Raw genomic sequence first — 24,640 nt, forward strand, 5'->3', positions numbered from 1 at the left:
CACCATGGCAACAGATGTACACTACACTGGTCAAACAAAATACTTATCACTTATGCCAGCTGCAAATAAAAGGAAAATACAAAAAGTAGTGGCATCACTGCATGGTGCATTATGAGGGTGGTTGACAAATGCCAAACTACAATCAAATGAAAATGCTATTGCAAGTTGCACCGGAATCCAGGGTTAGGCTCCAAGGCAAGGCTAGCCTCCATCCCCATCAATTACATCAGTAGTTTTCAACCCGTGTGGGGAGGGGGGGGTGCCTTGATTATACTATAAAAACTCAGTAGTCAAACATTGGCCAAAATGCCAAATATAAAATAGAGGCAAAGCTTTTTTTAAATAATCTACAAGAGGCGTTGTGACTTGTGAGCTTGTAGTCGAGGCATTTTCATCTGTTGAACACTACTAACCATATACAAAGTGCTTGTAGGTCAGGGTGGCGGACCCGACTCCGCCAGATGGGGGCGGTATTGATCAGTGAAACAAAATGTGAAGTCATGGGAGGGGGGGGGGGGTCACAGAGTTCAGGGAATCAATACTCAACCATGAACTATTCAATGTCTGAAAGACATCAAGCAATGAAACTACCAGTGTCGCAGGCTCAAGAAAAAAGGCCCTCGGCTGATCAAGGAGATATTCACCTGTAGGATTAGCTTCAGTATTTTAGATTTTGTATACATTTAAAAATGTCATAGTCTTAATCTAAGGTGGTTCATATCCATCTGTCCCTTCCTGCACAGGATGCCTGGGTTGAAAACCCGGCATTAAATACCAAGTCAAATAAAAACAAATGCATTGCATTAATCACTTTTACATCAAATACACCAGACCAGAGGAAAGTGCTCTTTTTTATATTTGTTTTATTGTACAGACAGACGCCACGTCCCATAGAAAACCTGCAACAGGAGAAAAACAAATGTTACATGTCAAAATGTCACATTGAATGCCAACATTGAGACTAAAATGTGGTCCAAAATAAAATGTTACAACTAAAATAGGCTTCAAAAGCACTGCTGTCAAAGTGTGTAAAACATCAACTAAAACAAAAAATAAGTGTTTGTCAAGCTTTGGATACTAAAGTGAACATTCATTCCAAGCATAGTACATTATATGCTGTGCTTTAGAAAAGCAAGTGCTATTCCTAAAACATGACAGGTATATAGTACACCTACAGACTTGTCAACATTAGTCTTTACAAAAACTCTATTAAGCCTAAAACACCATCAACCTGGATTCTAACATTTTGACAGATAGGCAACTACTTAAGGGGAAATAACATTAATAATGGGCGTTTCATTTAAGTGTGTACAAGCATGGACACAGACAAATGAAATCACTCACAATTAAGATTATAACTTTTTTTCTGTACCTGCATTTACCAATCAAAATGTTGGCTGTGAAAAGGTCCATTAAGCCTACCCTTACAGCAGATTTGAGACAAAATGGCAACGATGTGGTTTCAGACAAAATTGGCTTATTTTTCAGTTACTCAGCATCGTCGATAAGACGGGGAAAGAAATTGATCATCATTAACCACATCCAAGAAGCCACTGCCAACCCTATACTACTTGCATTATACTCCTCTTCTCACCATTGACATTTTAGTTCATCCTCCTGATCATTCTGTTGATCTGGTCCTCCCTGTTGCCAGCATCTCCGCCCTCCACAAAGTGTGTGGTCTTCTTGTTCATGCCACCACGGGGAGATGACAGCTTGAAAGGCCACAGGAAGTTGTTGGCGTACTTGAAGTTCTTTCCGACTGTGTAGACCTGATTGATGAGATCCTCAATGCAGATCATGCCGTATTTACCTGCAGGTCACAAAAAATGAAATGTAATCAATCACGTGCTAGAATGACAGTTTGTGCAAAAAAAATATTGAATTACTTGTAAAGGAATATGCCCAAACGTTGCAATTTTTGCCATTAAATAAAGTAGGTCTCTCGTGGAGCTCTAAAACAAGTTTCACAAGTTGAAGTTTCTCTTCAAAGGAAGATCTTACCATTTGCAAAAGTCAACATTAGTTTAAACCAGTTTGAAGTTCCAGATTGATCGATATAATCGTCCTGTACATTTTTATGCACACAAAGCCCTTAAACCTATTAAACCTGTTTTAAGTGCTTTATAACCTTAAACAGTCTTAGCACAATGCAAACTACCAAGTTGCCATGTACTATGTTGACTTTAGACTACTTGCCCACTCGTATTATTGATATGCATTAATATGGCAAACCTAACGAATCTGGCACTGCAAGCAGACTAAATATATACTATTGCAAGACAAAAAGGGTCTAGGTCTGCCCATTGATAAAATAGCCAAATTCTAAAATGCTTTACTGAGATGTGGTTTCAGACAAAATTGGCTTTTCGTTTTGGTTTTCTCACCATAGTCGATAAGACGGGGAAAGAAATGTATCATCATTAACCACACTCAGCAGTCAATGATCACAATGAATGGCATGTCAGCACTGCATGGTTTTCTAGCATCATGCTGTTGAATTCTACCAGCAGAGCTGAATGTAGGCTACTTTAGTCATACACATAAAACAGACAAAATGTAATATTTTGGAGGGGTTTTCTAACTGGCAACCATCATGTTGTTGGTAATGAAATTTGCAGCAAAAATCCTTACCGAGGGACTTGTCTATCAGGGAGTTGTCTGAGAGAGGAAGGCGCTGCTTCTTCACCTTGCCAAATCCACGCTTGTAGATCAGCTCACGCACCGACTTCAGGTTGGGGTATCTGCGAGAAGCATCATGGATACACTGTTATGTAGGAAAATGTAATTTTACATTTATAATCCAATGGATCTGCCATGTCAATTAACCTATGGTCTTTTCAGAGCATCAAATGTGAATATGAAACCTCTAACAAACATTTAACTTCACTGCATAGAAATATCTACCAATGCATGTAGAATTGAGTGCAGCATGTTGCATTTTTAAGTTTTCTATTTTGGTGGAATGTAGTTTCAGACAAAATTGGCTTATTTTTCAGTTACTCAGCATAGTCGATAAGACGGGGAAAGAAATGGATCATCATTAACTACATTCCAGCCTCAGGAACATCACTGTTTTAAAGTCATGTTGACATGCTTTAAAATGAGCATTTGACAGCATGGCCAACATTTGCAACAGCTTCCAGTCAACCCCAGTTTCAAACACAACTGGCCGATAAATAGTTGACCTTGAATGGTTTCATCTTGCACGATTACGCGTATAGAAGAATCTCCAGCTTGAGACTACATGTTTTCATTTCCAGTTACCATTAATACATTTCAGAATCAGAAGCCTTTATTGCCATGACATGTAAACATGTTAGGAATTTGGTTTGGTGGACAGCAGAGTGCAGTTACGTTAGGTCAAGTGCAAAACAGGACAAGACAGTGCAAAAACAACATCAGGTCAGTTCAGAGCACAAGTCAGTCCATTCCACTCTGAGTGGGGTGTATAGCTGATACACACAGCAAATGCTTACCCCCAAGCTATGTAGGGCTCTGCAATCCTCAGCATGTTGATGGAAGCCTTGTTCAGCTTGACAAACACACCGTTGAAGATCTGGCGCAGTCGGAGCAGCTGCAGAACTTTGCGGACCTTGGGACTGACACCGTTGATACTAAAAAAACAAAAGGTTTTCATCAGTATACAGTTAATTCAATACAGTAGCTGTAATAAAATGTTGCTTGTGGTTTCAGACAAAATTGGCTTTTCGTTTTAGTTTTCTCATCATAGTCGATCAGTCGGGGAAAGAAATGATCATCATTAACCACTTTCTTTTACCAATGCATAGCATCAACACCTTTTCAAGGACATTTGACACATTGATAGGAGTGATGCTGACTAAGGATACAGGAAGAGTGGGAAGGGCACCTCAATGTTTAATTGGTCATTTATTTATTTTACAAAATGTAAAAAATAAAAAAAAGATTTGGATAATTTTTTAAGTAACTTAGGTATACATGATTTACCCTGAAACTTCTTCGTTATGCCGATAATGACTGGCTAGTCAATGGCCATAGTTCGGTAGCATAGGTTGTGTTTCAATTTGTGGCAATATTAGCCTTTAATATAAAAATGTTCAAACATGTTCATGTTCCCAAAAAAAATAAACAAACATGGGGGATAGCAAATTTAACATTGAAGTGTCCGCAAAGTTTCAGTGCCCACTCTTCCCGTCACCCAGACAAACCTATAATGCTTCTCTAGTCTGTCCTTCAGGAGACAACACTCACCCTCTGATCCTGATGACAAAGGCCAGTTTAGGCTCAGCAGGTACATAGTAGTTCCCAACTTTGCGGGCTGTACGCGCCTTGCGAACCTCACTCCTGTACATCGCTTTGTACTCCTTGTGATACTTCTCAGCCCTCTTGTAGATCAGTTTCCTGGTCACTTTGCGAGCCTGATGACCCAAGACATGAAGACACAGACTATTTAATTCCTCACTATCTCAACAAGCTTTTAAGATTCCAGACTGGAATCTTTAAATTGGGCAACACAGGTTGGGGAATCAGAAGATCATGTAGGAAAATTAAACTCAAAAGCATTTTGCATTACAATCCGATAGATCACATGCAACTAACGTATGGGCACCAAAACAATATGAAGCCTCTTGACCATATACAAAAAAAACAAAAGGTAACATTTAGTTTTACATCACTGCATAGACATAGCTACCAATGAACGTTGCATTTAAACTTTTTGGTGGAATGTAGTTTCAGACTAAATTGGCTTTGATTCAGATAGTGTTCACCAGAGTCGATAAGATGGGGAAAAAAGTAAGCATCATTAACTACATTCCAACAAGTCATGTTGACACGCTTAAAAGTTGACAGCATGGCCAATCAATGTGTAAATCATCAGCCGGCGAATGTTTTCTCAACTTACCTTTTTTTCAGCCAGAAGCTTCTTAATGCGCACGGCCTTCATGGTGGCAAAGGCCTTTCGCCTTTTTAAAAGGCTCTCAGGGACCGCCGGAACCTTTTTTCTGTAAATGAATAAGTCCATTATAATAAGTTTCATACATCGCACATGTGGTGTATTTATCACTTTAGCCTTTCGGTGTACAACTCGCCACGTTGGATTAAAATGCTGGGCAGCATAGCCCATACGCTACGGGTGTCAAACTAGCTAGTCATTAGCCGTTTGACCAGTTTGTATCAGACAGCCTTCTCGTTCTCACTCTTTACTCGCATAGCGGTTAAATAACATGATTAAAGACACCGACATGTTTTATTCATTCGTGTTGGGTTTGTTTCACTACTATCAAGTGAAGCCACTTATGTGGGAATTGGAAAGTAGGAAGACATGTTCTGGTCGGCAATTTGGCTACACGTAGTGAGTAAAGTGGTCATAATAACAACATTGGAGATCAAATTCCTCGGCGATATTGTTAATCCTGTAGTGTATACAACCTAACCAAACTCTCCGACATAGAAAATAAACAGAGATGTTGGTTTTAATAGTAGATGGACTTAGATTTAGCATGGCAATAATAACTCACTCTGCGTCCGCCATTGTGTCCACCGAGAAAGAGGGAAATCAATCTGCGCATGTGCGCATTAAAACGTTTAGGACCCGCACATGCTGCCCGTCGATCTGCCTGCCCGAATATTCAGTTAATTATAATTTAATTGCTATAATTTAGCCCCCAAAGCTCACATTGAACGTTTTAAATTAATGAATTGCCTACATTCTCATGGGTTATCTTGTTTCATATTGTTTCAGCTAAGCATTATTCAAATCAGTAGTATCTTGTGTGCGTGTGTGTGCGCGCGCGCGCGCGTGTGTGTGTGTGTGTGTGTGTGTGTGTGTGTGTGTGTGTGTGTGTGTGTGTGTGTGTGAGAGAGAGAGAGAGAGAGAGAAAGAGAGTTTATCAAAAGTATCAAGCTAACTTATTCTATATGGATGTATATTCACTATATTGTATAGTTATACAATATAGTGAATCTCTGACAGAAAATGCTTTTTATAGTTTCACAAGATAGTATTACCCAAAGTGCTAATATAACACAGCTCTGTTTACACATTTATTTAATTCATATTTATATCCAATATTTATTTGTAAATAGCCTACATTGTTCTGTTTTGATTGTCTTGTTCCACTTCTGCTTTGGCAATGTAAACGTACGTTTTCTCATGCCAATAAAGCTCAATTGAATTGAATTGAATTGAATTGAATTGAATTGAATTGAATTGAATTGAATTGAATTGAATTGAATTGAATTGAATTGAATTGAATTGAGAGAGAGAGAGAGAGAGACAGACAGAGACAGAGAGAGAGAGAGCGCATCATTTGAATTAGGCTATACCGGTAATTAAATAACAATTCACCCTTTATCAATAGAAATATTGCTGCTATACGCCCATCTCCACCCATTGTCTAAATCTTCCTCCTGGTTTAAATGCTCCATCATATTGCAATTAATTTCAACAGAGCTATTTTCCCAGGCCAACTTCAATTGTTTTACAATGAGTCATTGATTGATTGATTGAAATATTTATTAACAGTTTGCAGAATTACAGTACATTTCAAGCACAAACTCAATACAAAGACTGTTAACTTTGAGTGGACGACCCAATTAAGCATTACACTTGTTTACAAGAGGGTCCACCTTGTTCAATTCATCAAAACATTTAGAGACGTACAAATAGACACTTCTATATAGTCAAAGAACAGAACAGGAATTCATCATAAGGGAGGTAAAAGGGGAAAAGAAACATATATACAGTGAGGGGGGAAAGGGGTGGGGGGGACCATGCATGCATGTACTCAAATAAGAGTATAAGTTTTATTGGATCTACTATCATCTAGGTCCAGGTCTACTCTATTCCTTCCTTAGCTGCATTTGCTGCTATCTCTCTCATCGGCCTAGGCAACAGGTGATATTTATGCACTTGCTGACAGCCAGAGGGCGTTCACGCTTCATTTCCAGACCAGGTTATCCCCAAATGGAAAGAAGTTTCCCTTCCTGAACCTGGACCATTCCATTACACAGGCAGGCTCGCTGGAAATGAAAATCAATTCAGGCTATTTCAGGCTGCACTAGCATCCAAATGCAGTATTGCATTATGAAAATAATTCATATGTGTTATCATCTGATCTGTCTGATTATGTGGAGCACATTTACACACACACACACACACACACACACACACACACACACACACACACACACACACACACACACACACACACACACACACACACACACACACACACACACATGTAGTATATCATGTGGGTCCATTCATTTTTATTAGTTTATAAGTTTATTTAAACTTTAAAGGCAACAACATCATTTTTAAATTAATATCTAAGTGGTTAACGGCCTTCCATGGACACATATCATTCCCCAAGTGAATGATTTACAAAACTCTAATTTACCTACAATTAGTTTGGAATTAGTTGAGATGTACAAGATATGAAATTAAATGAAATGATTACTATATTTACCCAGGGTATCTGTCTGAGAAGCAGACAACAATAAATATAGACTCATGGTTTAAGTCTATATTTAGACTTAAACCATGATAATCTGCACGAAAAGGTCTGTATATGGCCGTATATCTATGGGGTTTTATTTTCATCTTGATGTTTTTTTTTCTATTGTTTTTAAAACATCAAATAGCGATTTAAAACTCAAAAGTGCGCACAAATAGGCCTATGTTATTTCAATTTCACAAATAATGTGACTAATTCTGTGTCTTTAGGCTAAACGATCTAATCGCAATATGCATCTAGGCTTTTAGTAGCCTATACCAGTCTTGTGTATTAAGGCTCTAAGTGTCTTTTCTCACCCGAATTAGTAGCAGATCAAGTAGCCTTAAGTAGCCTAACCCCCAACTAAACATAATATAACACCTCGAAGTGTATTCTAGCCTCGTGTTTCCCGTAACCTATTGCTTTAGGAAATGGAAATCAAAATGGTAATTGTTGTGTAAAGATCCTCCTCACTCCCTCCCTTTCTTCTGCATCACGTCTGAGTCTCGCATGTGTAGACTGTGAACCTGCCGCTTCATTGTGACAGACGCTCAAGCCTCAGCCCCATTGGGTCCACTGAGTGCATAAAAAGCGCTTGAGATGAGTGGCAGAGCACAGAAGAGCAGACAGGCACATCCGAGAGTTGAAAGAAAGAAGCTTGTGCTTCTAACTCAAACAGCAGTAGTAGTAACAGCTGGACTCTTGACTGAGAATAAGCTTACCTTAAACTGATCTTTAATTTCTTTCTTCACCTAATATATTTTTTTTTCTTCGGCTGTGAAGGTCGTGCGCGCGCCTTTTCGTTTACTTCAGTGTGATCCTCTATAGATTTATAACGTTTTACGACAGTGTTGTCAGTAAGTAGATTTATTGCATGCAACCGTAGCCCTGTCGCTCCATCTCCAAGCCGAGCGCACAAACGCTCCGAGGTGCGCAATTTTCTTTTTTTTCCTTTTTCTTTTTTCTTTAAATTTTTTTTATGCATCATCCTTGGCTCACCACCATGTCCAACATGATGATCATTCTCGCGGAGTTCTGTGTGGTCATGGTGAAGGTGCTCTGGGCTTTTATACATGCCGGCTCTAAATGGATTGTGCGACCAAAGGAGAAGAGTGTCGCGGGACAGGTGTGTGTGATCACCGGGGCTGGAAGTGGTCTTGGACGGCTCTTCGCTAAGGAGTTCGCACGGAGACGAGCTGTATTGGTGTTATGGGACATTAACAGCCAAAGCAACGAGGAAACGGCAGAAATGGTCAGGGAGATATACCGTGAACTGGACAACCCCGTGCCTAAAGATGGTAAGTCAGCCTATTGTGAATCAATTAAGCTTATGAAACCATGCATGTTTGTTCGATGTTTTTTATTCAGAATGTCATAATTAGGCCATTGAGAAATCAAATCTTTAATAAGACAGTATTGCTCCCCATGTCATTTCTATACAAAACCTTCCCTCTTAACTCTATTGACTTGTTTCTGTGTTTCTGCCTCATTAATTTCATAAGTGGTGCAAATTGTTGACCGAATAGCAAGTACACCAGCTGGCAGCTGCACAATTATGTCACAGCTCCTTAATAATCTTAATAATAGAGCAATATATCATTATAAGGGGCTGTAACAACTGTGTAAGCAAGATCACCCGGCAGCTATTCAATTATCCAATTCATATTATTGCAAAACAAACTTTTAAGATGAGGCTATACAGTTTATTTCCATGTATTATCATAATCTGTAATGCTGGCCTGCATGTGGTATTTTATCTGTATGACGTTTCCACTGACATTTTGCCTCCCTCTCTTTTGCTTCTCCATATAGGACCAGTTGGCGGGGTAGAGGAGGTCCCTGCTTTCCAACCCCAGGTGTACACCTATGTGTGCGACGTGGGCAAGCGTGAGAACGTATACTCCATCGCTCAAAAGGTGCGCCGTGAGGTGGGAGAAGTGGACATATTGATAAACAACGCCGGTGTTGTCTCGGGCCACCACCTGCTAGAGTGCCCTGACGAGCTGATTGAACGCACCATGGTGGTCAACTGCCACGCACACTTCTGGGTGAGTTGCATCTTCAGCATCTACAATATTGTGTATCTTTTAAGTGCCGTGGTTCTCAAAAAGTGGGGTATGTATGGGGACCCCCAGGGGCCCTTGTCGATAGTCAGGAACCAAATGGACACTTGCTGTTCTGTAACTCAGGGAGCGCAGAAATGGAACCAAATGGACCCGTTCCATGCCTTATGCATGCCAAACTGGGGATTGTTGAAATTAAAAAGTTTGAGAACCACTGACGTAGTGGAATAGCTGGAAACAGTATTGGAATAGGCGATAAAAGCATCCAGTTGTGCTGTTGTTTGCAGCTACTTAACCTTCATCCCGTCCTGTGAGTAGTATATGTGGATATTGTTATTATTTCCATTATGATAACATCAGTCCCATAAGACATCTGCTTTGGTTTCCATGAGCACAATGTTATCAAGTGTGTTCAAGTGGTGCCAGGTTCACAGGAATGTTTCCACTGTGTCTTGCATGCCTATTCATAATCCTATCCCCCTGTGTGCCAAACACAAGAGTCAGGGCCAATTCACTTTGCGTTTGTGTGTAATCTCTGTACGTGTACGACACGAGTGCACACCACACGCGCGTGTATTTGTCCGTGTTTGTGTACTTTTATCAGGAGTGAGAGACCGAAAAACAGCAGCCCTTGCATCTTTAAGACTTCAGATGGAGTTAGTTCTGTTCTATCAAAGCAGTCACTGGGTTGGGTTTGAAGTCGGCAGAGGCAGCTGTTTGGCAGCGTGCATCATCAGTGATCCCCCCGGTATGTCAGCCCTCCTCTGCTGTGCAGAGCTGCACTTGTACAAATCTCCCTGTCCGTCCGTGATGCGGACAGAGAGATCTGTTTGGTCTGACACACTGACTTGCTGCATACGACAGCTATACACTTTCTTGCTGGCAGGCAATGTTCGGCTTTTACTGAGTGATATAGCTCCATTTGGCTTCATCTTCCTGGCCTGCTATAGTATAAAGTGACTAGACTATAGGTGTGCTTGATGGAGAAAATATGGAGATATGGAGATATTTAGATAAGTACAAGGTGTAGTGTTGAATCGTGTGTGTGTGTGTGTGTGTGTGTGTGTGTGTGTGTGTGTGTGTGTGTGTGTGTGTGTGTGTGTGTGTGTGTGTGTGTGTGTGTGTGTGTGTGTGTGTGTGTGTGTGTGTGTGTGTGTGTGTGTGTGTGTGTGTGTGTGTGTGTGTGTGTGTGTGTGTGTGTGTGTGTGTGTGTGTGTGTGTGTGTGTGTGTGGGGCGCGTGCATGTTGAGAGAGGACAGGCAGACAAAGTACCCAGCCAGGCCAATTAGAAGCCCATTGAGAAGCACATCCTTGTTGATAGGGGTGGGGGTGTATGGTGTGTGTGTGTGTGTGTGTGTGTGTGTGTGTGTGTGTGTGTGTGTGTGTGTGTGTGTGTGTGTGTGTGTGTGTGTGTGTGTGTGTGTGTGTGTGTGTATTGGGGGCATCTCCCACCTCCCTCTCCAATCATTAAGCAAATCAGTATTGAGAGGTGATTGCATTGCTTGGCTCCAAGGACCACCCCTGTGGAGTGACTGTGTGTTGATGGTGCACTAATTTGTTTAGAGACCTGCTGTGGAGTCGTTCGTAACGCCTGAGAATCTGTGATTAGCTTGTTTGCAGGCCCTGGCCTGCACTGACTACCGTATTTAATCTGTGACCGTATTTAAATTAATTATCATTATAGAGTGAAGTGGATGGTGTTCACAGTTTTGGCTCCGAGTTGTACTTTTTGCGCTCTGTGCATAACCCCCAGGTTTCCAGATGGTGGCGTACCTCTTTCCTGGTCCAGTTAATGTTCTCATAGCTTCGTGTGATTGGTGTACAGCAGAATTGAACTGGGACCACACGTGAAGGTGTCATATGTGTTTCCAGTTCAAACCTGCTGCCGAGCCAATCAAACAAAGTTATGGGAAAATGAACAAGCACAGGAAACGTAAATGCCATCTTCAGAAAATCTTGGACTACGGTTATGCACAGAGACTATATTCTTAGCATCACTGTGAATAGCCTCAGTGATTTACAGCTCGGATTAATCAAGCACAAATGTGTTGTGTTGTCAAACAAGGTTGTGTATTTAACACCCTTGGTGGATGCTCCTTTCAACCAGTCATGCGCTTCTCCGCTGGCCCAACCACTTCATCCATTTAGATCCAACATGTGAAGTCAGGATCCAGTGGTTGGATGAGTTGGGATTCTCATTAGGGGTCCACGCCGGCTGTGTTCTCTGTTGTTCTACGGAGAGCGTGGTTTCTTTAAGGGGTGGGCCTGATGAAAGCATGGCCTAATGAATGGCGACAGTCAGAATGGAGGATGTGGTTCATTAAAGACACAAGCTGGAATGAATGGAGCTTAACTAAGACGGACCTGTTCGCTTTCCTCCCTTAGACAAACACATGGTACAGTTGCTCTCTGCTATGCAGGTGGCACGTTGCACAAAGCTTTTGTTTTGGTTGTGTAGCGGCTTTTTAAACGCACTATTTGTGGCTCATCATGACTCACCCAACAAATGCCCCCATTAGATAGAGCATAGTCATACAATCATGTCTGTAGTGGATTTTAAACCCAGTCTATAGAGGCACAATTCTTTGTTATTGCATGCTGGCACTGAAAGTATATTACAGAGAGTCTGTCTGTCTGTCTGTCTGTCTGTCTGTCTGTCTGTCTGTCTGTCTGTCTGTCTGTCTGTCTGTCTGTCTGTCTGTCTGTCTGTCTATATTTGTTTGTTTGTTTATTTCATTCTTTAACTTCCTATGGACTTTTTGCCCAATTAAAGGAGAATTCCAACGCTAGAAGGCTTTCTTACCGTTCTTACCTTTCTTTGTAGTTGTTACGTCCTCACCAAAGAGGTCCTTATAGGTAGCTGATATATTGCACTTTTACCTTAGCGCTAGGTATACTCTTGGTTGCTTGTTTTTGCAGAAAATGCACTAAAGACTTCTGGTGATTAGTAGTTTTTGTTCCCTACCTATGTTGAATACACTTATTGTAAGTCGCTTTGGATAAAAGCGTCTGCTAAATGACTGTAATGTAATGTAATGTAATGTAATTGGCTATTTCCCCTACCATAAGCCCTCAATGAATTGCATTGAATTGAATAGGAATTGAATGGGGCTATGGGGTGTTGTGCTAATTCGCTTATTTCCATCGAAATAAGTAGTAAAGTGTGCCGCTTGGGATATTATTTACATTATGAAGAGAGGATATAATAAAAGCGATGGAAATAAGCAAATTAGCACAACACCCCATAGCCCCATTCAATTCAATGCAATTCAATACAATTCATTTACGGCTTATGGTAGGGGAAATAGCCAATAAGGAGGTTTTGCACAAAATAACACCTGGACCTCTTTGGTGGGGACATAACAACTACAAATAAAGGTAAGAAAGCCTTCTAGCATGGAATTCTCCTTTAAGGGATTACGTTTGAAAGTGGACCAATTTTGTCCATCACTTTCATTTTCTAGTTTCTACCTCGTTTCAATGTGTTAATGATGACTGTAAACAGGCTGCGGCGCATCATCCTTGTGTGATCCACTTTCAGAGGAAGGGAACAGTGTAATGTAACATTATATGCTTACGTTATTAAGCTTGCCTAGCATCACAAAAATATCCTGTGGGTCCACAACATCATTCTTCTAGGGCTTCTTATTACTATAATATTATTAGATATTATGGTATGTATGTTGCTTAGCTGGACATGCTTCCAGCTAAGCAACATACATACCATAATATTTAATAATAATAATAATAATAATAATAATAATAATAATAATATTAACCCATTTAGGTCGAAATAAAAAAAATAAGTCTTCTGAAAGAATATATATTCAAAGATCTGTGCCGCATTTTCACGATTTTTCAAAAATAGCAGACTTACAAGCTCATAGCGCGCCACTCGGTGGTGCGCTGTGAGCTTGTAGATCTGCTATTTTTCAATAGCTAAAGTATAACATAATGCTTAGTTAAAACACCAAAAGGGGTTCCCGCCCAGAATGTGATAATACACCAGACTTATAGCACTTTTCAAAGTACTTTACATGTCTACACCTCCAAAATAATGTTGGACTTCTGCAATTTCCCACCCACCACCTCTAACCACCCAGTTTCTCCATGCAGAGCGACATGACAGCAGGTTCACTGCTCTCTCCTCTATCGACACTGTGCTGCTGTGTGTGGCAACAGGGCAGGGTATAGCCAGGGTGCCAGATGGGATAGAGAAAGTGCTTTCTCTTTTCATTTTGTGTGCAAGTTTTTTAATTTTGTTGGATAGTACGGTGGGAATGGGGCCGGGTTGGAGGCATGAGCAGGAAGTGGGTGGTTATCTTAGAGAGAGAGAGAGAGAGTGTATGTGTGTGTGTGTGTGTGTGTGTGTGTGTGTGTGTGTGTGTGTGTGTGTGTGTGTGTGTGTGTGTGTGTGTGTGTGTGCCAGGCCAACCGGGCTCAGACCGCACACCGTTCCTCGCCTCCTTCCACGGGCCCCTCTGACTCGCCCTCAAACTGATTTGGAGTCAGTGAGTGCAGCTGCAAGAGAGTCACGGAGGCCAACACTGTTCATCCGGCTCTGCCACATGCACACACGCACACACACACACACACACACACACACACACACACACACGCACACACACACACACACACACACACACACACACACACACACACACACACACACACACACACACACACACACACAGCACTGACTCAGCGCCTGACTTCCTTCAGGTTTTATGAGGCAGGGGGTCATCACTTGTAATTGGCTTGATGCCGCTTTGATAAGTCCAGCTGCAGAGTGGTGGTACTGGAAGGGCCTGACGTTTACTCATACAAGGGACGTGGCGTTATGCGGGGAATGCTGGGTTTGCGTTGTTTTTCCAACGATTGACTCAACAGGTGTTAAGCAGTGATCGCACCATCTTGCAGAATCTTTATACTCTCTTAGCATTGACGTAGCGTCACAGAGTCCTGCGGCGAATGATGCGGGAGAGGAAGGAAAAGAGAAAGGAAGGCAGTTCTGTCCCATCCACAGGCAAGGAAGGCGAGGAGGGTAATGGCGAGCTGCTGCCTGACCCACTTATCTGACAATTGGTTTCTTGTCTGTGGATCAGCTTGACGAGATGCCAGGCGACAGGAGCCAAGTTCCGCGGGCAGCATTCCTGCTGTAGCCAAAAGAAAGGAACCAGCCAGGCAGAAGGGTCCTACTTGACTGGTTTTATATGGCCCCCTCCTCAAGCTCTGTGCACCTGTACCCCTCACTGGAGCGCTATTCCCATGTAGGCCTCTCCCTTTCCATGTACCTGCTTAATGTGTCTGGGGAACACACTGGGTTCTGGGAAAAAGAGACCAGCCTGGCTTGTTGATGCGGTCGATTTCCAGGAGAATTGGGCCCTGCCCGCCACCCCCATCGCTAAGTGTGGGTTGGTGGGACTGCCGTAGTAGCTCTAGGTTTCCTTTTTACAGGCTGACTGGCGACTGTAATCAGTGGTCACCGTAGCATTAACTATTCTAACACTCATCAGGGGAGAGGTCAGCCCAATTAAATGGCCATCTGGTCCTAAGCAAAGGCCAATATTTTGCTCATATTCCTTTTGGTCAGACGCTAGCACTAATGCAGCCTGACACCCCAGCTGCAAGAAGCTTTGTGTGGCTCTACTGATCCTGGGGACAACAAACCAATTAGGGGGCACCGCGGGCAGAGTACCCCCGCATGGGCGAAGGAGGCCCGGCTGTGTCGACGGGTAATTTAGCGGAACAGGGAGCGTTGAGACCCAATTACGGCGGCTCTGATGTAAGACATGAGCTCCTGTTTGCTTTCACACATTTCGTGTCTAAGAGGTCAGCGGAGGTCACAGCCACATGCCATGAGAGGCAGGACATCATGGGGCAAGAGAGGGAACGGTCAGACAGTCACGTTCAGCCCATTGTCTTCCCCTCTTTGCTTCCTAGTTCGTTATTTTCATACGGTTCAGCAAAAATGTCCCCGTTTACTGTATCTCCCATTCAGGCTTGGACCATGAAGTCATTCCCCCCTCTCAGATGGGTGCAGTGGGAGTAGGGCTGGGAAGCTTTGGCTCCAGCCAGGTACGGGCATATCTTGAGCTAATGCTTCATTTGCACGCAACCCTCCCTCACCCACTGTCATCCTGGCACACAGAGCCCTTTCTCAGCGATTGTTCGGGCCTCATATTCCTTCTCCCCCTCTATTAGGGCCCCCATCACTCGAAGAGTTGTATATTGTAGCAATTTCAGATTTAATGTCCTGGAAAAGTGCACATGTTTGGTAGTTTGGAGTGGAGTCAGATCAGTTATACCTGGCTACAGTAAGAACTCTAAAGCTGCAAAGGTCTCTCATGCCAGCTTCTTAAAACCAGCCCTTCCTGCTTCATAAAGGATTTTGGCCTGGATTTGATTTAATGCTTACAGTTGCATTTGCCTAGCATAACAATGGGGAGTACGGGATCTCGGAACTGCCGGCGGTTGTCAAATGCGATCAGTGCTATCAGTTCAAACACTGTACAGATGACACTGGAAGTTAATGTGTCTGACAGAGTTTCACTCTGCTCCAGTTTTAATGAGGCATTCCTCCTCTGCCAGTGGTTACATAGCTGTACTAGCTGGTACCATGCTCTGTACTTCCCTCCAGGAAAAGTTTAGAAAGGAGATTAAATCATCCTCGTCTCAGACCCACTCTGACCACGCTAACATACCAGCCAACCACAATCTGTAACTGTTCATTTGTATCATCAAATATAGACTCAAATCAAATCTCTCTCTCTCTCGCTCTCTCTCCCTCTCTTTCTCTCTTTATACACGTAAGCATATGTATTTTACTGTGGTACTACTATGCCACATAACAGACCATAGCACATCTGAATATAGTAATAGAATTAGCAGTGCTACAACAAAAGGGCCTGCTGGTTGTTTGTAGACCTCCTAGGGGGAGAGTGATTGGTCAGTTCCTATGTGATTGCTGTCACACGGCACACCTGCTGATTGGCCCATGCTGTGCACAGGGTAAACTCCAAAGTCGGCATGCAGGCAAGGCCAAATGAGAAATGGATCTCCAAGTTAGAAAACGGTAACCCCTCCATCTCCTCCCCGGTGTTGCTCTTCTCACTACCTCACTAAACCTCTCCTTGGATCAGCCAGTGGAACCACTTAGGCTCTCACGTGGCAAACGACAAAACACTTTCATCTCCTTTTTTTTTATCATATTCTGTGAATGGATTGTTCTATTGACCGCTTCCTGGGCAGGACACAAGGCCGTGTGGGTAGGGTAGACATGGGGCTGAATTGCATTGTGGGAAAGTGTTGAGTGAACGGAAGCCTACGATTGGGGCTGTCAACAAGTCTTTAGACTCAGGCCCATCGGGTACCAGATCTGTGTGGGAAGAAAAAAGCCAGCACTCTCTCTCCACAGCAGAGAACACATACACACAAAAGTGCGCGTGCACACATTTGTCAGTGAATAATCACTACAATTCCCACCTACTATAAAGATCATCAAATATGACTACTATAAGTGACGTTCATCCCGACTTTCAAACTATAGCTCCAGTGGCTATAGATTCCCAAAGACTGTTATGAATTCTCATTCAAGGGCCTCCTCTCTCTCTCTGCGTCACCATGGAGAAAGAGACAGAAATGGCGAAAGGGACGGAGAGAGAGAGGATCAAAGGGCTTTGGCACAAGACGAGCTGTACCAGTCAAACTAACCTTCCTCCCCCCCCCCCCCACCCCCGCCCCTCTCTCTGTTTCTTCTGTCCTTCTCGCAGACCACCAAGGCTTTTCTCCCCAAGATGCTGGAGCAGAACCATGGTCACATTGTGACGGTTGCCAGCTCTCTGGGCTTATTCAGCACAGCTGGAGTGGAGGTTAGTACCATGCACAACCACACATACATGCATACACATCCATCCTCCGTCTGTCCCAACCAGTGGCTTTCTAAAAAAAAAAAGGAAAAAAAAAGACCTCAGAATGCCAGCTAGCACACTGCGCCGGGGAGGTTAGACCCACTCTCTTGCTGTCCCTCCACCCATTAAATTAAGGGCCAGAGATGAGCGTATAGAGTCCTCTATCTGCAGCAGTGGGGGTGTGAGGCCCCTATTGGGCTCTGGCCCCGGGGCCAGAACGAGCTGACAGCTCCCAGAGGGGCAGAGACATCTTCATCAGCGCTTTGTGAACAATTCAGACTCACTCAGTATTCAGGTCACCGCAACATCCAAATAGACTAGGTTTTGGTTTCTTTCCCTATAGTTTTTTGTCTTTTAATTATATGACTTCCTAGAGTTCACTTTCTTTTTTGTTATTTAAGTGCAGTCATTTATCCCCGTAACTATTGAAAGAACTAAATGGGTGGACCGCCTTGAAGGCCCTATTTTGATAATTTAGAATTCTGCTCATTTATCCGCGGCTGGATTGGTGTCATTTTCAGATGGACTATAGGGACTACTGGGCCATTTGCCTGTGTTTTTATAGCTGCACGTTTGCTTTTGTTGCACAAGCATTCATCCTTAACGATAGGTCTCCCTTCAAAGGGACTGAAGCGTAGTCAATTTATATTGACCTATTATGCTTCCTGGAAATGCCTTGTATGTGATTCCAGGGCTGCACATTAATTTCAGGGGTGGGGTGGGGTGGGGTGGGCGGGGGAAGCTGGCATCAGGGCTGTTATGTGGGCGCAGTCAAATCCTCTTTATCCGTCCCATGTTTAGCAATGTGCATCTGTGTTTGCCCAAGCTGTTTTCAGAAGATTATTTCCACGGTAAACCACATCAAAACACGACCGCCAGCCCGAGCGGTCTCCTGATGCACGGGAGAAGAATGCTAATGAAACCGTAGAACGGAGGGACGGGCTAGCTGGGGGTTTTGTGGCCGTGTCATTAACAGGAAGGAGAAACCTCCGTGCCTCCAGGGCGCGTTTGATAATGTTCACCTTGGTCCCAGGCGTGCAAGGCAACACAGCCACGGCAGAGTTTTAACAGGGCTAACCTGTTCTCTCATTATTCCTCCCCAGGATTATTGCGCCAGTAAGTTTGGTGCCATCGGCTTCCACGAGTCGTTGAGCCACGAGCTGAAGGCCTCAGAAAAGGACGGGATCAACATGACTCTAGTGTGCCCCTACCTGGTTGACACGGGCATGTTCAAGGGCTGCAGAATAAGGTGAGCTTTATTTCTTTCTAATCACTCAGGCGTCCCTAATTTGGGCATCTCATTATAGTCGAAAATTGTCAAAATGTTTCACAAAGTTTCTTAAATAGCGACAAATAAATTGGCTATTTCCGCTATTCGTGAAAGTTTTAAAGCTATAAAATAGCACATAAGCGGTTAAAGTTGCCCTTGCACCTGAGAAGGGCATGCTATCATCTCCATTCCAATTTTCATTCATGTGAAATTGCCACACGCACACACGCGCACAACCACACACACACACACACACACACACACACACACACACACACACACACACACACACACACACACACACACACACACACACACACACACGCACACACACACCGTGCCATTTGAACTTCAAAACAGCAATCAAGGTAATGATTGTGTTATAGGATATTAAAAAAGTCCCCTGACTGCCTTGGTGAGTGTTTCATCCAAACAATGGGGGCTAGTTTCCCAGCAGAGAACCTCTGAAACAGCCAACAGGTGCACCTGGGCTTAACCCCCCTCCCCTCCCCTCGGTCACTGTAATAGCCCTTTGTGGCATGGTTAAAATCAACAGTTGGCAGACCCTTTTGTTTTTAGAATCCCTCTATGAAATACTCTCCCTTGTCCATGTACCAGAAAAAGCAGTTCCCAATTTTCAGCTCTACAGTCTAATCTCTCATTTAATGTGTCTTTTAAATAACCCCAGCATGTCCCTCATTTGTGTGCAGACTGCCAATATGGTACACTGCCCTAAGTACCCCCCCGCCCTCCCTCTCCCCCCCTGCATTGTTATGGCTTCCACGTAGAAATGCGCTTTGAATTAAACATAATCATGAAAGCCACGTGACTATACTGCCGGAGGGCCTTTACGTTATACAGGATAAATAATTTTGACCTGAGATCAGATTCTAAAAATGTCTTCTACATCCTGACAGTTTTCTGAAAAAGCTATGTTTCTATGTCAGTGGTTCTTCGATTTTTCAAAAATAGCAGACCTACAAGCTCGTAGCGCGCCACTCGGTGGCGCGCTATGAGCTTGTAGATCTGCTATTTTTCAATAGCTAAAGCATAACATAATGCTAACACCAAAAGGGGTTCCCGCCCAAAATGGGCTAGCTACGTGTGTATCCTCAGCAGAGCTGTCAGTAAATAACCCATGAAAATGTTCTATCTGCAGGAAGGAGATCGAGCCGTTCCTCCCTCCCCTGAAGCCAGAGTTCTGTGTGAAACAGGCCATGAGGGCCATCCTCACTGACCAGCATATGATCTGCACACCGCGCATCGTCTATATGGTCAACTTCATGAAAAGGTGAGCTGCCTGGGACCAGTCTAATCTCCATATTGTATAGGCTAGTTTAAAGGTGCTGTAAGTTATATTTTCGGTCAAAAAAGTAAAAGCTAGTAATTATTGTTATGGAGTGTTAGTCAGCTCTTTAGTAAACCGAGAATACATTTTTTTTTTTTACAAAATTATTATTGAAGGAATGTCACAGGAAAGGCAACCCCCAAACCCCATAGACAGTAAATAAGAAGGTACAATGAAGAGAGCAAAGTGATGGAGACTATATATATATATAAATTCATATATAATTCATTTTATTGTTTTAACTCTGTAGAATCATTAGTGTAGTTGAGTGTGAAGTATGGTGTTGGGTGATCGATCGATCGAACAAACAAACCAAAGTGTGCAAGGGGGACAAAGGTGAGATTCAGTAAGCAATCTCGTGGTCCTAATTGGTTTCTCTTCTTGTCTTTCGCAGCATTCTGCCCTTCGAGGCCATCGTGTGCATGTACCGGTTCCTGGGCGCTGATAAGTGTATGTACCCCTTCCTCGCTCAGCGGAAGGAGGCCATGAATAACAATGAAGCCAAGAACGGGATCTAGCCTATAGGGAGTGCTGCTTTTCAACACACAAGGGGGGCACATCACACTGCAAGCATGAGGATACGACCACTGAGGGTGTATTGGGGAAAAGGCGGAAGGGAAAAACGAGACTGTATCTAGACTGGTGCACTTGCATTGAGCAAGTGCAACGGTTTACCATATTGTTCCTCATGGAACAAGGAAAGCTGTGTACTACACAAAGGATTTATTTGACTTTGTTTTGTCTGTTTATTTTCTAAAGGTTTGTTTAAACAAAACCAACATCTATATATACTGTGTCACTAGTTTTGAAAAATCATATGAAAAAAAAAGGTATTCAGTAATTAACTATTTACATAATGTAGTCACCAGCCTTATCTAGTGTCTTTGTGGAAATATACAGTATGTTACTGTATGAACAGTAAGAAAAAGAAATCTGTGTCACTTTTGTTTGTTTTGTTTATTTGTAGACATGCACTGTAATTACTGACTCTCTCTCTACACTGCCAACCCTGACATTTCACAACAGACCCCAGTATCTCCAGAGGCTTGACCTTAATCAGAAAGGAACCACACAGTTTGCAAATTACACGGCTATGATTGTAGCTTGTTGTACTCACTGATTGCAAAGGTCATCAAATTGTGATGCAACGGTCATCAAATTGCGATGAAGAAACACAATTTTTGTAATTTACAACATTACGTTAATGTAATTTTATGTACTTTTTGTGTGTTTTTTGTTTTGTTTTGTTTTTTTGATACAAACATGTAGACTAGATGTTGCTGATGAAATGGTTAACGGTAACGGCGCCCCGGTTGGATTTATAGCAGTCTATATTTGGCCGACTGGGAGTCTTCACAGGGCGGTCCATATAAAGATGTGTTGAATGCTACAGTGTCCTTTTAAATTACATTAGGTCTCTATGGACTAACCTCTTTCCAAGTCTGTGTGGGATGAGGGATCGATGGCCAGAGCTCAATTAGGGTTGTACTGATATTGAGAGAAAACCTTTGTTCTCACAATGTTTGGGATATAGCATTATTATTATTATTTTGTATTTCTTGTAAATTCAGAATTTAACAACAGTTACGTTATTATTGGCAGTAAACCAGTCATTAAGAGATGACATGAAACTCCCGTCACACCGATGCTCCTCCAGTCTGATGTATGGTTGAACACAATGTATTAAGACACTCTAGCTTACCATATTTGTTCCAAAGTGATGCTTTCACTTTGCTGCCCATCGTCCACCGTGTCCAGTTACAGTGAAATGTAGACGTTAAACTGTTGTATCTGAGTATCCCAAAATGACTGTCTCCATAATATTTGTTGTATTCATATTTTATATATACCTTTGGGAAGACACGAGTCTTTTGAATTCCAGCTACATTCCAGTAGGCATCATTCCTTCAGTCACAGTGATGAGCCTAAATTCTCTACCTCTTAATTTTTGCCATTTGTGGACAGTATATATGACATAAGCCTCTTTTTGTAATTTTCTGAAGACTGCTCCATTGCGGGGCAAATGTGGTTCCGATGTTTAGTGTCTCTACCTAACTTAAATTAATAAAGTGATTTAGATTATTAAGTTGGTGTGTCTTCATTGATTCATGAACCTAAATGGCATTGCTGTCGGGTGGGAACCTCATATGTTTAAATCCTTTACTTTTCAGGATTGAAATTTGAAACAGTCAGAAAGCCGATCTTCAAGCACAAACGTGTCACATTCTTTTGTGTGACAGTATGACAAAGTAGGGCATTAATTTGATAACAAGTGGGGAGATGAGACCGTATTGGCATCAAAATTACAAAACAAAGTTTTTCAAAAGGTTTAAAAATCTTTTGAAAATAGCAGATCTTCAAGCTCAGAAGGCTTCGTGCCACGCTGTGAGCTTGTAGATCGGCTATTTTCAAATAACCAAAGTACAGTAATGAAGTGGTTAATGTATGTTTTCTAATAATAATCCAAATCTACAAAGTAACTCAAATAGTTCTCAAATAATTGTAATACACAATTATAATACAGTACAATATTTGCCTCTGAGATGTAGTGGAGTAGAAGTAAAAGTATTGGTAATCGGAAATACTCCACCCGTTTTGGTGTTTTGGTGTTTTAACTAAGCATTATGTTATACTTTAGCTTTTGAAAAATCGTGAAAATGTGGCACAAATCTTTGAATATATATTCTTTCAGAAGACTTATTTTATTTATTTCGACGTCAGGCCTAAATGGGTTAAGTACAAAAAGTACTTGAGTACAGTACTTGAGTAAATGAACTTACTACTTAGTTACTTTCCATCACCCTCGATTCATTCAATGCAGTTGGGTGTCAGGAAAGTGTGTCTTCAGCAATGTTGACGAACAGAAGACTCTCTCTCTCACTTGCTTTCCATTGTTGGGAGGACGCCCACCCTGCCCTTTCTCCTCTCTAGGACAATTCTTGTGACTAGTAGCCGATCAGCATGATTGTCGTTCCACATTGTGAGTCAATCCAGCCTTTAGACAAAAATGGGCTGTTGGATAAACAGCCATGCAGTATATCCAATAGGATTGGGGAGCAGAGCTACTCATGATGATCAGCCTAAGTGGCTCGCACCTGGGCCCGGGTGTCGACGCCCTATAAATGCCTGCTTCCCCAGTCCTTCCAGAGTTCTGTTCTTTTCATTTGCCTCCTGCACCTTCTCCACTATGCACACTTTTCAACATTTCTGTTAATACATACAACACGCACCCACATACATTTCACTCATGCATACACGCACTACACCACTGACTACTGATCTCCACACTTCATCTGCTTATTCATGATTTATCGTTTGATAACTTATTTTTGGTTAATCAATAAATTCTATTTATTTGGTAAACTGTGTCTCCCCTGTTTTTTGTTGTGTATCTTGGCACCCCCTAGGCCAGGTACCTAACACTTGTCACCCTGTCACAGTGGCATAAAAATAATTTGTCTTTTAAAAATATTTGAAAAATATTCCAAATGTTTCAATTATTTTCGCTGACAGGGGCGGCGGTGGCTCAGGCAGCGGAGGCGGATGGTAACCGGCGCCGCAAGGTTGCCAGTTCGAACCCGGGCTCCCCCAGATTTAGTGTCGAAGTGTCCTTGAGCAAGACACTGAACCCCTAATTGTTCCTGGTCGGTGCCTTGCATGGTTTCCGCCGCCAATCGGTGTATGAATGTGTGTGTGAATGGGCGAATGTCTATGTAAAGCGCCTTGGATAAAGGCGCTATATAATGCACTATATAATGCACTATATAATGCACCATTTACCATTTATTTTATTTACCATTTTTCAAGATTCTTTTGAAAAGCAGATCTACAAGCTCACCAAGTGACGCGTTGTGAACTCGTAGATCCAAACAGATTTTGATGCTATGCTATCTTAACACATTTGGCTGGGGCGCCTCCTGAAGGACCCCTGGGGATCCCCAGACCCCAATTTGAGAACCACTATAAATCACTATAGAACATTTAAACCTGATTTATGTCATATGACAGAGTATAAATTAAAGGACAACTTAGTCTTTTTCAACCACCGTCCATGTTTTAGGTTGTTATTAGAGAAAGTAAAAGATAGTAGTTTTAACGATTGTAGCTATTTTTGACAGGGGGGCGGGGGCATTTGAACATGGGGCTAAATACGTATTTCTTTACACATTTTGTACGGTGATTTCTTTATTATTATTTACTATAGTCCTACTAGACCCCAGGAAATTACATCTGGCCACAAAAGATCACAGGATCTACTGAATGTGAAGGTGGGTACTATAGGGGGACGCCATACTGTGTGTCGTAGGCTCAATCTGTGAGTTTGTCACCTCCCCCTTCACGTTCAATAGATCCTGTGATCTTTTGTGGCCAGATGTAATTTATGGGGTCTAGTAGGACTATAGTAAATTATAAAAAATACATTTCTAAAACATTTTGTAAAAACAAATACATATTTAGCCCCATGTTCGAATGCCCCCGCCCCCCCTGTCAAAAATAGCTAAAATCAGTAAAACGAAAGAAAGTAGCAAATGAAAAAATAAATAAATTACCCTCATCTTTTACTTTCT

General features: G+C 42.3%; 2 protein-coding genes across 2 annotated transcripts; one reads left to right on the forward strand and one right to left on the reverse strand.

The window, feature by feature from the left end:
• Nucleotides 1-839: 839 nt before the first annotated feature.
• On the reverse strand, nucleotides 840-5,559 carry LOC306913383 (large ribosomal subunit protein uL30-like). Its single transcript, XM_079489985.1, has 7 exons — nucleotides 5,502-5,559; nucleotides 4,886-4,985; nucleotides 4,234-4,400; nucleotides 3,480-3,617; nucleotides 2,635-2,744; nucleotides 1,595-1,813; nucleotides 840-899 (listed from the first exon to the last, which is right to left on the reverse strand). The coding sequence occupies exons 1-6, from the start codon at nucleotides 5,513-5,515 to the stop codon at nucleotides 1,605-1,607; spliced, it is 738 nt and encodes a 245-aa protein (XP_079346111.1). The 5' UTR covers nucleotides 5,516-5,559; the 3' UTR covers nucleotides 840-899; nucleotides 1,595-1,604.
• A 2,572-nt stretch (nucleotides 5,560-8,131) lies between these two features.
• On the forward strand, nucleotides 8,132-22,158 carry LOC306913188 (retinol dehydrogenase 10-A). Its single transcript, XM_079489774.1, has 6 exons — nucleotides 8,132-8,779; nucleotides 9,294-9,529; nucleotides 17,317-17,415; nucleotides 18,558-18,703; nucleotides 19,884-20,015; nucleotides 20,467-22,158. Exons 1-6 carry the CDS (start codon nucleotides 8,461-8,463, stop codon nucleotides 20,588-20,590), a joined length of 1,056 nt encoding a protein of 351 aa, XP_079345900.1. The 5' UTR covers nucleotides 8,132-8,460; the 3' UTR covers nucleotides 20,591-22,158.
• The last annotated feature ends 2,482 nt before the right edge of the window (nucleotides 22,159-24,640 follow it).

Source organism: Electrona antarctica (genome assembly GCF_951216825.1).
Source record: "Electrona antarctica genome assembly, chromosome: 20".
Lineage (NCBI taxonomy): Eukaryota > Metazoa > Chordata > Actinopteri > Myctophiformes > Myctophidae > Electrona > Electrona antarctica.

What these genes read in the sequence shown, in the direction of transcription:
- LOC306913383 (XM_079489985.1), bottom strand. An exon ending in AGCTTCTGGCTGAAAAAAAG is followed by an intron (nt 4,401 to 4,885) that starts GTAAGTTGAGAA and finishes TTGGGTCATCAG; the next exon opens with GCTCGCAAAGTGACCAGGAA. An exon ending in CCTGATAGACAAGTCCCTCG is followed by an intron (nt 1,814 to 2,634) that starts GTAAGGATTTTT and finishes TGTGACCTGCAG; the next exon opens with GTAAATACGGCATGATCTGC.
- LOC306913188 (XM_079489774.1), top strand. Translation starts at nt 8,461, where the DNA reads ATGCATCATCCTTGGCTCACCACCATGTCCAACATGATGATCATTCTC. An exon ending in ACTGCCACGCACACTTCTGG is followed by an intron (nt 9,530 to 17,316) that starts GTGAGTTGCATC and finishes TCCTTCTCGCAG; the next exon opens with ACCACCAAGGCTTTTCTCCC. An exon ending in TCAGCACAGCTGGAGTGGAG is followed by an intron (nt 17,416 to 18,557) that starts GTTAGTACCATG and finishes ATTCCTCCCCAG; the next exon opens with GATTATTGCGCCAGTAAGTT.